The 16,729-nt window shown below is 38.8% G+C and overlaps 1 protein-coding gene across 2 annotated transcripts in view; it reads right to left on the bottom strand.

The window, feature by feature from the left end:
• The window catches only part of fbxo11b (F-box protein 11b), a 124,873-nt gene extending 109,812 nt beyond the window's left edge, over positions 1-15,061 (bottom strand). For both annotated transcript variants that reach the window (XM_059985704.1, XM_059985703.1), the window contains exon 1: positions 14,532-15,061. Coding sequence is in view for 1 of the 2 variants with exons in the window: in XM_059985703.1 (XP_059841686.1) it covers positions 14,532-14,613 (82 nt within the window). In the remaining variant the exon portion in view is untranslated. The remainder of the gene's footprint in view (positions 1-14,531) is intronic.
• Between the last annotated feature and the right edge of the window lie 1,668 nt (positions 15,062-16,729).

Here is a 16,729-nt window from a genome sequence, read left to right as displayed (position 1 = left end):
ATTGTAAGCTTTCTACCATAGGTTTCCTATAGCAATTCAGTCCAGTTAATTGAGACCAAATCAGTTTTCACTCCTTTAAAATTTGCCCTCAATTTGAAATATGGCTCAAAACTGAGTTACGAACATCCATCTTACAGACAACTTGTACTTACAAACGGAGGGAGGAGAACGCCGTCTGCCATTTTAAGTCATTGCCGTTAACACTGTGTTGAGTGTGTACTTTGTATTTGGCTTAAATATTTCTTAGCAAGATTCACCCTGACCCTCCCCCCCCCTTTTCCAATAAGCACTGCCCCCACCTGTCCCATTTAACCTTTCTCAGTGCAGGTGGAGTTTAGGAGCCAGAGCAGCACAAGACCCGCCGCCTGCGGCTGCTGCTGTATTTTTTTCATTAAGTGCGATCGTGAACAATAGCCAGATCAGAAATGCTGATCAAGTCAACTAGTTCCTAAAGAGAACTCTGATAGGCCAATCAGACGGTTCACTGCTGCTCAGCGATAGAACATAAAATCCGCAGTTTTCTGTTCCGTTGACGGAAAATGATCGCAATTGAAAATAAAGTGGAAATAATAAAGCAATTGGAAAGAGGTGAAATGCCATCAGTCATTGGAAAAGCTTTAGGCTGTAGTTGGTCAACGATCGGAACAACTTTAAAGGATACAGGTAAAGGATAAAGTAAGAATAATGGAGCATGTGAAAGGCCCCGCCCCGATGAAAGCTAAAATTATTACTAAGCAACGCAGTGGTTTAATTATTGCAATACATACATTTCTTAAGTGTTTTAAATGCATAGAAAGGTAAAATATATACTATATGCTAAAACAAACGTTTGACTAACTGACACTAAATAATACCAGGTGTACTTATTCCGACTTACGTACAAATCCAACTTAAAGATGGACTCGGGAAAATAACTCATTCGTAACCTGGGGGCTGCCTGTATGCAATTCACCAATTACAAGATAGTCTGTTTTCAAATTATTGACTAACTGGAGTAGTTACATGACTTACTACATAATGTGGCTTTTTGATCAATTCTAAAACCCTGTCCTGGAAACCACCTCAAATACATTGCTGAAATTTATCGGCATTGGTCAAGCTATCTACTTCTCAATCTGTAAATTAAAAACCTTTGATTTTTAACAATTTTCCCAATCTCCCCCTTATTAAAAACCTCTCTCTCACCTAGTGCCCAGTAATCAAGAGACTTTAGAGAATTTCTATCATACAATCGCATCTCCTGCTATTTCAAAATTCTAATCATGAATTTCTGAGAGATCATCCAGAACAAACAATGGATTAACACAAGCTCATGTCATGTATATTGCAATACAATATTTAACAAGGTATCATTATCAACCTCCTAAAGTATCAGATTTAAAAACAGCTGATAAGCTTACACAATAGAATGTGCACCAATATCTTAGATAATCACATTTAGTCTATCCTATTTTTGTTTTTAAAAGTTACAGGATAAACATCTAATGAAGTTCTCACTTGTACAAACACCCAAAATAGATATCAAAATCAATGTTACTGGCGGTACTGACATCCCACTGCATTTATGCACTCTACACTTCCAAGCATATTGTTTACTTAATCTGAAACTAGAAAACACAAGTCAAAAGCCTCAGATGACAACTTGTGTGTTCAAGTTCTATATGTCATTATACTTGTTAACTATCTACTGGAATTTTCCTGGAACATCACATATCAACATAATTACAGTTTTTTCAATGTTCAGGAATTCCTAATATACAAGTGTAAATGGATTCTTTAGAATATCGTGCAGTTTATTTCTTAGACTGTCTGATTTGAGGTTAACTTGCTTTCACTCTGCTTTTGTGGCTAATGAAGATGCTAAATAAGTCAATGTTGAAACTGCAAACTCTTCCATAGAAATTGCAGTTGGTGGGTGAAGGTACAGGCTATTTGTATAGTGGTCCACTCCTTTTGCCATGACTTGGTGTCTGTGCTTCTGAAATGCACCCTCATGATTTTCAGTGCTGTACTGAAGGCTATTTCTCCATTTTAAGCAATCATAAACCAGGCATTTCCAGCAGTGAAAATGAGCTTTTCAGCACACATTTGAACCTTTTCCTCTGATTGTATAATATTTTTCCCTAGAATGTATAAGCGTTAATTTGTCAAAATGTTTTACAGCAATATACACGAAACCAGTATATCCTGAAGCATCCTCTGACCAAGCATTGAAGCTCACCAATGTTCAATTTTCCAAGGTCTTCTTCAAAGTGTACTCAGTTTGGTTTTCATCCTGTTTTCAGGCAATCTGAGAGAATGCTCCTCTTCTGAGCTTTGTACTGCTCCCCTGCTCTTCAATCACGTTATTTGCCAGCTGCTGCTCACCATCCTCTTGCCCTCTTTATACTGGCAGTCTCCCCTCTATTCTTTCTTATTGAATGTCCATTTCCCTTCACAGGTGCTGCTTGAACAGCTGAGTTTCTCCAGCAGCTGGTTTAGATCATGACAATAAACACAGTGCAGGCCCTTTGGCCTACAATGCTATACCTACTCTAAGATTAATCTAACCCTTCCATCCCACTTAGTCCTCCACATTTTTTTATCCATGTGCTTATTTATTGAAGAGCCTCTTAAAATGTCCTTCGTGCATCTGCCTCTACCACCACACCATTATGTGTAAAACAACTAGCTCTAACATCCCCTTATACTTTCCGCCAATCACCTTAAAATTATGACCTTTTGTATGTCATTTCAGCCTTGCAGAAAAGTCTCCAGTTATGCACCGTGCCTCTTATCACCTTCACTCCGAAGACCTAACTCACTCGACCTATCCTCACAAAGAATGGTCATTAAATCCATTCATTCTGCACCCTCTTTAAAGCTTCCACATCCTTCATTTAATGAAGCCATCTGATTTTCCAGCATTCGCAATATCTTGTATCGTTAACAAACATCAGTTTCTAAATATAATTATATCAGATAAGTAGCACAAAGCCAGAATGTTTGACCCAACTAGCCCACGTCTACACTTATGCTCTGTTCAAGTCTCCTCCAATCTCTCTTAATTTATCATTGTAACCCATTCTTCCCCTTCACCATCATGTGAACAGACTGCCTTAAATTACAGTTGTGCCATTCTCTTGATCATCTCAAGTTATGTAAAAATAATTACTTGATTTTTTATTATTTCAAGTTATTTCAGGTTAACTCTCTTCAGTTCTTTTATTGAAAACTAGCACAATTCTGAGGGAGGAAAACATGAGGAAATCTGCAGATGCTGGAAATTCAAGCAACACTCAAAAAAAATGCTTGTGGAATGCAGCAGGCCAGGCAGCATCTATAGGAAGTACAGTCGACGTTTTGGGCCGAGACTCTTCGTCAGGACTAACTGAAAGAAGAGATAGTAAGAGATTTGAAAGTGGGGGGAGGAGAAAGAGGGGAGATCCAAAATGATAGGAGGGGGAGGGATGAAGCTAAGAGCTCAAAAGGTGATTGGCAAAAGGGATACATAGCTGGAGAAGGGAAAGGATCATGGGATGGGAGGCCTAGGGAAAAAGAAAGGGGGACGGGAGCACCAGAGGGAGATGGAGAGCAGGCAAGGAGTGATTGTGAGAGGGGCAGAGTGAGAAAAAAAGAGAGAAAAGTAAAAGGGAAGGGATGGGGTAAGAAGGGGAGGAGGGGCATTAACAGAAGTCAGAGAAATCAATGTTCATGCCATCAGGTTGGAGACTACCCAGACGGAATATAGGGTGTTGTTCCTCCAACCTGAGTGTGGCTTCACCTTGACAGTAGAGGCGGCCATGGATAGGCACATCAGAATGGAAATGGGACATGAAATTAAAACGTGTGACCACTGGGAGATCCTGCTTTCTCTGGCAGACAGAGTGTAGGTGCTCATCAAAACGGTCTCCCAGTCTGCCTCGGGTCTCACTGGGAGCACCGGACGCAGTATTTCTGAGGGCCTTTATTAAGTGGGGGACTTTGTTAAGTACTTCAAGGCCCATTTCCATCTTACATGTATATTTAAACGTAGACTTCAAGCACTTTACCCTCAAAGTTAATGGTACATGCTTGCATATTAACAGTAACTGGGCTCAGCATTTTATGAAAAAGTACATCACTCAGTAATTTCATATTGTTAAGCCAATCTTGTTAATTTGACAATTTATTAAATATTTGAACACAGGATTTACCTGGACTCAACACTTCAATGCAATTACAAAGAAGGCACACCAGCAGCTGTACTTCATTAGTAGTTTGAGGAAATTTAGTACAAAGACTAGAAAATTTCTCCAGCCATACTGTAGAGAACATTATAACTGGATGCATCACCGCTTGGTATGGAAATAGGCTGCAGATGGTTGTCAACTCAGCCAGCTCCATGACAAGCACATCTCTCCATAGCATTGAGGACATCTTCAAAGGGCAATGACTCAAGGAAGCAGCATCCATTATTAACAATCCTCACCATCCTGGATATGCCCTAGTTTCAATACTGCCATCAAGGAGGAGGTACATGAACCTGAAGACCCACACTCAACATTTTAAGAACAGCATTTTCCCCCGTCATCAGATTTCTGAACAGTCCATGAATCTCTGTTTACTTTTTATAGTAATTTATAGCAATTTTGTTTTGTTTTGCGCTGTACTGCTGCCACACAACAAATTTCACGTCAGTAATAATAAACCTGAATCTGATTCACTGACGTGAGGAATAATCAAAAAATAGATTTTTCTTTAAAGTACATTCACCTAGATTAACAACAGACAAATTGATATGAAGACACAAGAGACTGCAGATGCTAGAATTCAAAGCAACGCACAAAGTACTGGAGGAGCTCAGCAGATCAGGCAGCATCATTGCAGGAAAATGGACTGTCAATGTTTTGAGTTAAGATCCTTCATGCAGACTGAAAGAAAGAGAGGAGCTAAGCTAGTCTAAAAAGTTGGAGCAAGAACTCACAGATGTGAAAGAGATGGAGATATCAGAGGGGGAAAGAGAGGGATTAAGTCAAAAGCTGGAAGTGACAAAGGCCTGAAAATAATGGAATCTGCTAAAATTATGGATTGTTGATATACATCTTTTTTGTTTTTATAGAAGTGCACACTTCATGCCTGTTTTGTTATTTAATCAGTTGCCCTGTGACTTTTCATCATATCCCTAGCAAGACTGGATTTAAAGTTAACAGATTTAACATCAATTGCAAATGTAATTTCAAGTTTTTAACACACGTACACAATGTGATACAGACGCACAATGTTAAAAAAGCACTGCAATAACTGTACCCGAGTTCAGAGATGAATTCAGCATTATGGCTTTAAATACCAAAACAAGAGAAAAGATGAAAGAGAAATGAACATTTTATGCCATAAAAATCCCACAAATCATTAACACTCTATGAATATTCCACACCTGAATATCCAGGAAAAGTGCTTATTTCTAAACAACTTGCACAACTCAATCACAGTTATGCTGAAATAAATCATTGTTAATTGAATGTAAATCCTACAGAATTACATTTTATAAAGTTCAATTGATTTTACCTGATCAGTATTAATTTCCTGTATATACTACCTCGAGTTTAACATTAATTTCCTCATCCAATTCACCATTTCCATCCATTCTGTTCCCACCTATCCTATCAGCATTCAAATTTCCATTAGATTATAAATTCTATACATCTCTTTCTTCTCATAGTAAGATTTTCTTACAAAGCAGATTTCAAAGTAATCTTATTATCAAAACATATTTATGTTGTTATATACCACTTTAAAATTCATTTGCTTGCAGGCATATACAGGGAAGTCAGTTCCTATAAGGTAGAAGCCTAAGTATCAGGACTGATTTCTTCCACTTATTAAAAATTGGAAGAAACTGTGGGCAAAGAAGCAAATTACCAACTATCATTGAAGAAATAACATCAAACAACAAAAATTATAGAGTATAAATTTGTCCAAATTATTAAGATAGTGGGACAGTAAGTTTTCACAAATAAAATGGTGAGGCATTTTTTGTTTAAGAAAACCATAACAACACACTTATTGTAATCCAAGCACTGAACAGAGTGCGTAACAGTAATTAACATAATTACATAATCACGTCAGATCAGCTTCTTAAAGTGAACCCCAACTCAAAGCAGGTGGTTGTGAATTTTGTACATTTCCAATTACACTACCCTATAGGGCCACTTTTAACTTTCACAAATAAATGCAAAACTTTATTTATATCTAATCTGTAAACTGCAGTTTTAGGTAATTTTCACTTATTATGTTATTAATTTATCTTTGACTTGATTTACTTGCCTCTTTTGAGATCAACTTTCGAATGCACACATTATAATAACATCTGTATTACAATCATGATTCTCTAGGGTAAGATGGGAGTGCCAATTTTCATGATTTAGAAGATAATGCAAAACACATTAAAACATGTTGAAAGGCATCCAACATGTGACAATGTACTTAGTTCTTTATAAAAATACCCAGTCACATTTAGTTGAGAGCTGTTTTACACCAGTGCCTTATTCTAGCTTTTAGTTCAGCTTTATGTTACACTGCAGTGGTCAAAATCAGTTGTGTTGGAGTTTGTAGACCATGCACAATCAGTACTACTGTCTAAATGAGTTTCAATAAAGTTTAAAGGCTTAATCAATATTCAAATATTCTCACAGCATTCTTACTGTAGTTGATGTGTTTAATGGTGAACCTATTCATTATTATATTTAATGTATCATGATCCTATTCCTACTATATTGGTTGGAGTTTGCCTTTTGAAACAGGTAGTGCATACCCTTCAGCCAATAGTACTCCTCTTCGAGGAATTATGCAATTAGTCTTAGCACTTTGCTCTTTTCCTCGTACTACCAATTCTCTTTAAAGTACAGTCGGCCCTCCTTATTTACAGGGGATTGCTTCCGGGACCCCCCCACCCCCCCCCCCGTGGATACCAAAAACATGGTTGCTCAAGTCCCTTATTTAACCTGTCTCAATGCAGTGGTCTTTAGGACCCAGCGGAACCCCCAACCATATTTAACCTGTCTCTGTGCGCTGGACTTTAGAACCCAACGCAGCTCTGAATCCGCAGTGTTACAGTTCACGAAATTAATCATGATCACGATTGAAAATAAAGTGGAAGTAATAAAGTGATCGGAAAGAGGTGAAATGCCATTGGTCTTTGGAAAAGCGTTAGACTACAGTTGATCAACGATCGGAACAATTTTAGTGGAGCATTTGAAAGGCCCTGCCCCGATGAAAACTACAATTATTACTGAGCAAGGCAGTGGTTTAATTATTGAAATACATATGTTTCTTAAGTGTTTATATGCATAAAAAGGTAAAATATATACTAAGACAAACATTTTACTGAGGCTACATATTACCTGATATACCTGTTCCGACTTCAAATCCAACTTAAAGATGGACTCAGGAACAGAACTCGTTCATAACCCGGGGACTGCCTGTACTTTTAAATCATCTCTAGATTACTTACAATACCTAATACAAAGTAAATGCTATGTAAATAGTTGTTATACTGCATTGTTTAGGGGAAAATGACAAGAAAAAAAGTCTGTACATGCTCAAACAACGAGTGCTAGAGAGGGAACTTCCAGGTTTTCCCGATCCACGGTTTGTTGAATACGCACATGGGGAACCCTCGGATAAGGAGGGCTGACTGTAAATACCCAATAGATTTTTGAAAATCAGTTGACTCTACTTCATCTCTGTATCCAAAGAATTCTTGGTACTTCAGTTAATTTTCAGTTGCATCTAATCTGCATCTTCTGGAAACCAAACCCTCAAATCACTCTCGGTGTTTTTCCCAATTTGCCACATCTTCCAATACCTTTTGTGTATATATTTGACCAGACCACGCATGAAATTGGATTTTCAATTACCTGCTTTGATAGGCAGAGATTAAATGCCAATGGGCCTCAGTCTCTTCTATCACAACCACTGTTCCTTCAACATCAGTATTATGCAAGGACATTATTACTTTCCTACTGGACTCTACTTTAGATCTCTCCTTTTATCAAATGTGGAGAGCTCTAAGACAACATTGCTTTTGAAACCAAGGACATCCAATCAGTTGCTTTAATCTACTTCCCATTATCAGCAAGACAAACATTTTCTTATTTTGGGTAGGTTGGACTTCGCTGCAAGGATATCAAACAGCTTCTAGCCACCTCCATGTGTACTAACACACACAGAATGCTGGAGGAACTCAGCAGAACAGGCAGCATCTATGGAAATGAAGAGATAATTGACATTTTGGGCCAAGACTCTTCTTTAGGATTTCTGATTTCCAGCATCTGCAGACTTCTTGCATCTCTGTATATTAATATATTTCAAGTATATTAATATATACTTGTATTCACCTCCCTGCATCCATGAAAGTCTACTGAATTTACTCCACTTTCACAGATGTCAACAAGGAAACAATATAGAACATTAACTTCATCCCACAAATTTTGATGGTAATTTGTTTCTTTTTCATGCCCATACTTTACTCCAACACTTCTCTCTTGAAATCATTACAACTATACCCCAAGTCAATGTTTATTACTCAATCTCTCAATCTCAACACCAAGGAAATCCTCATTCCTGGTGACTTCAACAGTAACCCAGTTCCTCTCCATAATTCTCTTAATTGTTGTTAAATATCTCCTTCCATTAGAATTGGTCTATTCACATTCAAAACTATCCTCTCTAAACACCATCTCTCTCATTAATCACAAACATATTCCAACCCTTATACCCCTAACAATGAGCATTTATTTATCCTCAGCCCATGAGATAAATCAGCATATACCCACCCTCTTACATCTATGTATCCGTTTTAGACTCCCATACCTAGGAAAAGGGCTATTCACCTTTTCTATGCCTTTAGTGGTATTATATACATCCATAAGGTCACCAGTAAACCTGCCACGCTCTAAACAGAAAAGTCAAAGCTATCAGTTTCTCCTTATAATAACTCAAGCCCTCTAATTACTGCTATATCCTTAGGGATTTTTTCTGAAACCTTTTGTGCTTCATAGCCTCTCACAGCAAGGAAACCAAACCTGAACATAATACTCCAAATACGGTCCCACCAATGTCTTGTAACAGCATCACAACTCCTGCACTCAGTTCCGTAACCTATTTATGCCTTCTTCACCAGCCTGTCTACCTGCCTTGCCACTTTCACTGAATTATATGCCTGTCTTCCTAGGTTTCCATGTTCTACAACATTTCCCATAGCCCTGATATTTAACCTGCAAGGCTTGCCCTGATTTTAATTGTCCAAATTACAACACTTCACACTTGTCCAAGTTAAATTCCAGCTGCTTTGGATCTAAATTTCTCAATTTCCCAGTGGATCTAAATCCTGTTGTAATCTTAGGTTACCCTCTTCACTGTTCACTAAACCATCAATTTAGATGTCATCCACAAACTTGTTAACCATTGCTAACTATACTCAATAGCCACTTTATGAGATACAGGAGTGGTACCCAGTGTGATCTTCAGCTGGTGTTTCCCATCCACTCTGAGGTTCAACATGTACATTCAGAGACACTCTACTGCACACTACTGTTGTAACACATAGTTATCTGAGTAACTGTCATCTTCCGGTCAGCTTGAACCAGTCAATCCACTCTCCTCTGACCTCTCTCGTTTAGAAGGCATTTTCACCAACAGACCTGCCACTCACCAGATTTTTTTGTTTTTTGCACCACTCTCTGTAAACCTTAGAGACTGCTGTACACGAAGTTTCTGAGATACTCAAACCACCCTATCTGGCACCATCAATCATTCCACAGTCCAAATCATTTTGATCACATTTCTTCCCCATTCTAATGCTTGGTCTGAACAACAAATGAACCTCTTGAGCATGTCTGCATGTTTTTATTCACTGAGTTGCTGATTAGATATTTGCATTAATGAACTATACAAGTGTAACTAAAAGTGGACACAGCAGCACACCACTAGCCATGTGTCTCCAATCAGGAAACCAGCCTCCACCACCACCAAGCTAATTTTGTATCCAATTGTCTAGCTCACTCTGAACCCACATAATCTAATCTTCCAGACCAGTCTACCATGCAGAATCTTGAAGTCCACACAGACAATAACTATTGTCCTGCCCTTTATCACTTCTTCAAAAAACTCAGATGGAATTCATAGTACACGATTTCTCCTGTGCAAAGCCATGCTGAAAATCCCCAAAACAGTTCTTGTCTTTCCAAATGCAGGGAAATATCTCTTAGAATCTCTTCCTGCAACACTTCCACCAATATGCTGGGTTCACTGGCCTGTAATTCCCTGGCTTGTCTTTGTAGTCCTTGATTAAAGGCATAATATTAACCAACCCCTCCCCACAACTCTTCCAGTACTTTAATAATGGTACAACTACCTCTGCCAAGGCCCCAGCATTTCTCCCTTGGTTTTTGCAATGGGATAGCTCTCCAGGAATTAATCTAGTAAACTTTTGTTGCACTGTTTCCAAGGTCTGCAGGTTTTTAAGGCAAGGTTAACTTTCAATACAACACTCCAGATATGTTCTGAACTTGGTCTATGCCGTATATAACTGCACAAGACTCCTGCTATATTCCAATCCCTTCACAATAAAGACAAAGTTGCCCTTTGCTATCCTATCTTCATGCTAACAACATGATGCACATACAAGAACACTCGAATCTCTTATGAATACCAACACTTAGTGGCTACATCACATTTAAAAATATATTTTTATTGTTCCCACTAAAGTGAAAACCTTCTATTACAGCCCATTACTCATTCTTCAAAGTAACATTAATTATTAAAATTCATATACAATACCATGTACAGTGGAGAGTATTCTAAATGGTTGCATCACCATCTGGTATGGAGGGGCATCTCCACAAAATAAGAAAAAGCTGTAAACTCTGCCAGCTAAATAATGGGCACTAGCCTCTTCATCATCCAGGACACCTTCAAAAGGCTGCATCCATTATTAAGGATCTGCATCACCCAGGACATGTCCTCTTCTTACTGCTACTATCAAGCCTGAGCACAAACTCAACATTTCAGGAATAACTTCTTCCCTTCCGCCATCAGAGTTCTGCACAGACAATGAATCCATGAATACCACCTCAGTACTTTTTCCTCTATTTTAGCTCCACTTAACTTTCATTTTTATATGCTTATTGTAATCTATAGCTTTCACTATGTATTGCAATGTACTGCAAAACTACAAATTTCACGACATACACTAGCAATATTAAACCTAATTCTGATCAATCATGTTGTTTTTTTCCCCGTAAATCCCTGTAAAAAAGTTAACCTCAAAGTAGGATACAGTGGCATGTATCTACATTGATAGTAAATTTACTTGGCACTTTGAACCACTTTCCGATGGTTTAGCTTTCCTTAAATAAAAGCACTCCAAAATTGTTCACAACAGTCTACTTGAAGTTTAACTTGTGTCTTGTAGAAGTCTTGTGTCTTCCCTAAGCTATACTCCAAAATGACTGAGTTAAGTACCAATATTCCATTTTCCTTGACTGCTGAACATGCAAAAGCCTTCCCTTTTTAATACGCAAAGATCCCCAAATCTCTGCATTGCACTTTTCGGCAATTTTTCTTCATTCAAGTTCTTTCATCTAAAATGTACTTTACATTTTCCCATCTCACATTCACTTTGCTAAGTTTATGCCTGCTCACATCAGCTACCAATATCTCTCTGTAAACTTGTATCCACCTCACAACTTGCTTCGGCACCTTTGTGTTATTCATTAATCTGGCCATTATTGATTTGCTTCCTTCCAAATCAGTCATGAAACACTTAATGGCCACTTTGGTACACCTGCTCATTAATGTAAATATCTAATCAGCAAATCCTACAGCAGAAACATAAAGCATGTAGAGATAGACAATAAGTTCAGTTGTTGTTCAGACCAAACATGAGAATGGGGAAGAAATGTGATCTAAGTGACTTTGACCGTGGAGCAATTGCCAGTGCCTAACGGGGTGATTTCATAACTCAGAAACTGCTGATCTCCTGGGTTTTTCATGTACAATAGTCACTATAGTTTACAAAGAATGGGGTGAAAAACAAAAAAAAATCCAATGAATGGCAGTTCTGTAGGCCTCATTAATGAGAGAACCCAAAGGAGATTGGCCAGACTGATTCAAATAACTACATGTTACAATAGTAACTCAATTAACTATGTGTGCTGAAGAGCATCTCTGAATGCACATGTCAAACCTTAAAGTGTACGGACTACAGCAGAAGTCAGCACCAGGTTCCACCCCTGTAACTAAAAGTGGTGACTGAATATATGTTGTTAATAGTTGGTCCTACCGTAGATATCAGCCGGACCATACCAGTTACAGTGCTACAATAAAAATGACCAATCCCTGGTCACCAATTACCTATTCATGGTAATGTACTACCTCCAACACCATGACCTTTTGTGACTTAACCTTTTGGTAGGCACCTTCTCAAAGGCCCTCTGGAAACACCTCCGCTGGTTCCATTCCGTTTTCTGTCAAGGCTTCTTCCAAAAACAAATATGATGTACACATTAATAAATTTGTCAGATGTTGCTTCAAATTTGTCAGCTATATGATGAAGACTACCTTTATAAATTTCAAAGGTCTGTATGTGTTCCACTGTATGTTAAATACTTAATTTGAACATACCATATTACAATATTATTAATGGAACAATCTGTCAATTAACTACACCAGTACAAATAAATGTGGGAAAGTGTTAACGATATTAAGGATGCTCGTGAAATTCCCTCCAAAGTTATCACCTTCTAATTTCCCCCCCCCCCCTTTGCTGAGATACTATCCACTATTGGTGCTTCCAACTACTGTAACTCATTATCCAACAAGAATCTTTATTCAAAGTCAGTAGGCTACTGATCCAGAGAAAGCATTACAGCCAAGACCAAACTTATCACTGAGTTCTGCAGTGCAATCGTTATTTAGTGAAGTAGAAAAGCCAGTAATAATTCCCACAAAAAAAATCACACAAATCCCATTTCAGCTCCAGTTGAGGTCAAATAACTCAGAACAAGTCCAGTTCAACTTGTGCTGCTGAGATCTCAGTACAGCTCACTGAATAAATCTCCTGAGCCCTATGCAGCATTCAGCAGCATTCCCATCTTTTACCTCCGACATAACAGGTAAATCTCACACAGTTACCTGTAAATATAAACAAGCTTTCTTTGTCACAGTGCCTTTACATAATTCATTAATATACCATCTGTACACATATTAATTGCTCGACAGCAGAGGAATGCAAACCCTGAACAATGTCTGCCCAACTAACTCGCTCGTGTGGTAAACAAAATACCAGTTTTCCAATAATAGTCAGATTTTGAAAACAAAATCAAGTCCGTTACTTATGTTTGAAAAAGTATTTTAAAAAAGCATGACATTTGTACATACTAAAATGCAGATACACTGCTCATACTAATCTTTTGAAATATTAAATCAGACAACAAATTGTAAAAATTAAAACAGAATTTGCTTAATTAAATATTTAACCAATTTGCATATTTTAGCATTTTGCACATAGATGAAGTGACATCATTTGGTATAATTAATATTATGCATACATGTTGCAACTTCTAATCTGACACCATTTTGAGATCTGATGAGTAACACCATATGAACAGCCTTTAGTGGCCATTACAGCAGTTACTCAATGGACAGACCTAGTTAAGGTGCCTACATTCCTCCCACACTATGACACAAGCATATTCCTAATCTGACAAAACAATCCTTATCATATTAACTACAACAAAATAACAACATTTTTTGATAGATGTGAATGCTAACAAACACAAAGTGATTTTTCTCTAAACACAAGCACATCTGTGAAAAATAACACGCATATAATAGCCCTAGGGTTAATATCGAAACACCACAATTCTTGTTTTTGGTCTGCAAATAAGGCCTGTCAAAATGCAAAACTTTATATAAAAAAACAAACTTCAAGCCACTTGCTTTGGAGCAATAAAAAACACAAGATCAGATTAAAGAAAGCCTCTTCAAATACAGACAGACTTTGAGTAGCACAGGGTAGATAGAATGATCCCGTGGACTCGACATGAGGATACGATCACTTTAAGGCAACTACGCAGCAAACATTCAGACACCATTTAAAGAGAAAGGGGGACGGCAGAAAAGAGTGCAGACAAAGTAAACCTATAATATACGGGAAGTGTGATTTCATGCGTAATTTTAGCAGTATATATATTTTAAATAGTTAATGGGCATCTTAAATACCAACGTTGCATTCTCCTTGAAAAAGGTGTCTCTCCAATGGGCTCCATTTTATGTGAAATTTACACACCAGAGAGAAGGTGATGAGGGGTGTTCAAACATGCTGCCACCACAGGATTGTGCCAAGGCACAAACAAAGCGCGGCCTAAACTGTGGGAGGACAGCCTCGGTCTCTCCAGTCCGTCTATAACCTGTAGGCGCAGGGACAGCCGGCGGAAGGTTGTTCCAGAGCGCTCACTTAGGATCTAGCCTCTCTTGCACACCCCCTCTCCCGGCGCCCGGTCTCTTACCCGCTGCGTTGTTTCTCTCCTGTACGGGGCGCGGCCTCGATATTCGCCTCGGTCGCCTGCTGGCTGCCCTGACCGAGTTCATTCTGAGGAAGGCAGTACGAGGATCCCGGGCCTTTGCTGTTGCAGCTCCTGGGGCTACGGTTATTTTTTCACAGCTCCCTGCCTTCTCCCTCTGTTGGTGCCAGTCCGTGGAGTAATATCTATTGGATCACTTGTTTGAAGCGCCCGCCGGCGCCGCTTCCCTCTGCCTCCCTCACTGCGCCAATACCGAGCCACCACTCAGGCCCGGAGGCCAGCGGAGAACCTCCACTCAACAGTCACTCTCCTTCTGCTTCCAGTGATCTCAGGCGCCGTTCCCGTCCTGTCCTTCCCCGCCTCGCCTCGTCCGCGCGCTTGCTCTCGATTTCTCCAGCTCCGCGGCCTTCCTCGCCTCCTTCCGCCGACAGATTTCACACACGCCCCACACAGTCGCCCTCACGTCGGCCCGCTGCCATCTCCGTCTCTCGCTTCCCCCCATCCCCCCTCCCCTCTCGAGAGTTGAGTCAGCCACCAGGCGAGTAGCTTAGGAACGAGGCTCGGGCATCACCCCGGCAGCCAATCGCGATCGGCTTTAAAAAACCTTTTCTCGCAGCCGTCCAATAGAGCGGCGTCTCTCATACGGACTGCGGACGGTAGGGACCGTGGTGAGGGGGATGCGCCAGGCTGCTGGGTGAAAGAGGAGCTTCTCTCTGTCAAAAGACATTCTCTGCCCCGGATTACTGGGTTGCCATCGGTATGTTGAAGTGATCTTCGGAGTGCTTTATCACCACGTTCCCAAGAAATCGCTTTAATAACGTCTTTATTTAACGATATTAAAATTGTCGCAATGGGACGATTGCTGTTTGAAATCTCATTTAGAATAGTAACTCATCGAAAATTGAAAGTGAGGCAACATTTGCACATTACTTTGAAGAGAAAATACGAGTTTTTAATGACAAGGTAACAGAAGTTTATAAAGTTTTTTTATTGATTTCAAGCACATCATTCGGAAGAGTATGGAGGATGTTCTTACACATCACACATACTGCAATTGTGAAAAATACATACAAGCTACTATGCCTAATTTAACAAGTTCTGAAGGGTTCTGCAACTTTTCGACATCGGGTCAAACATAAAATGAGTTAAACTGATTATTATTTTCGATTATAATTGAGTACGGGAATTAGTTTTCCCTTGTTTGTTTAGATTATAGTTGGTTTGATATGCGAGTCGAGTCGCCTTCATCTGTTTTGTAATTAATGGTTGATTCCTCGATGACTTTGTTGGTCCTTGGATAAATAATGGATTGTACAGCTAATATTAAATGATTGGACTTTAGATTTATAACTGCCCATTATAAGCACAGTTTTGTCACTTTTGCCAAAATCAGCTCAGGCATTGAAAAAATTGCAGTCCTAATGACAAAACAGTTCTATCTGTAATGGATAGTTATTTGTGAACCATTACAGTCAATGAGTGTAAGAAATAATCTGTTCTTCGTGATTTAAAAGAAGTGATGATTTCCCGAAGTTTCCATGTTGCCGAACTTGTATGTGACTATATAAAACAAAAATAATATGCACGAATTTAAAGAGATTATCAAGAAGCAGGGAAGCTGAAAAAATAATCAGAGTGCAGATAATGGGTCTCCACTGTAGTTCTGCAGGTTACGGGGTTACTTTTAAAAAGTGAACCAAGTTCATTTGTAAAGGGATAAAATTGACAAACAGAGAAGTCATGTTAAACCCTGGCCAGATCATGCTTAGAATCATGAACTTAGTTCTGATCTTTTGTTATTTAAGTGATATAAAGCAATGGAGAAAGTTAAAAGAAAGATGCATAACAATTATAGTAAAACTAAAACGTTGTACCTTAGGAGAAACTGAGTGTTAACCTCATGAAGTATTTAAATAATGAGAGGGTATATTGGGATAGACATTGAGGAAATATTTCTACTACTGGAGGAGACTGTAACTAAGGAAAAATGTCACATAATCAGTAAGTCCAGTATGGAATTCAGAAAAAAAACTTTTTCACACAATATATAAAACATGTGACTATGGAAATAGCAAATTAAATCGATGAAAGAGAAGATAATGAATAAACAGATTAGGATGAAAAGAACTGAATGGTATGCTAATAGGTTAGCATAAAGAGCAACAGAAAGAGATCTGTTTGAT

This window comes from Hypanus sabinus, chromosome 12, assembly GCF_030144855.1.
Source record: "Hypanus sabinus isolate sHypSab1 chromosome 12, sHypSab1.hap1, whole genome shotgun sequence".
Classification (NCBI taxonomy): Eukaryota; Metazoa; Chordata; class Chondrichthyes; order Myliobatiformes; family Dasyatidae; genus Hypanus; species Hypanus sabinus.
Note: the sequence above shows the minus strand (reverse complement) of the source record. Positions and strands in the feature narration are given on the sequence as shown.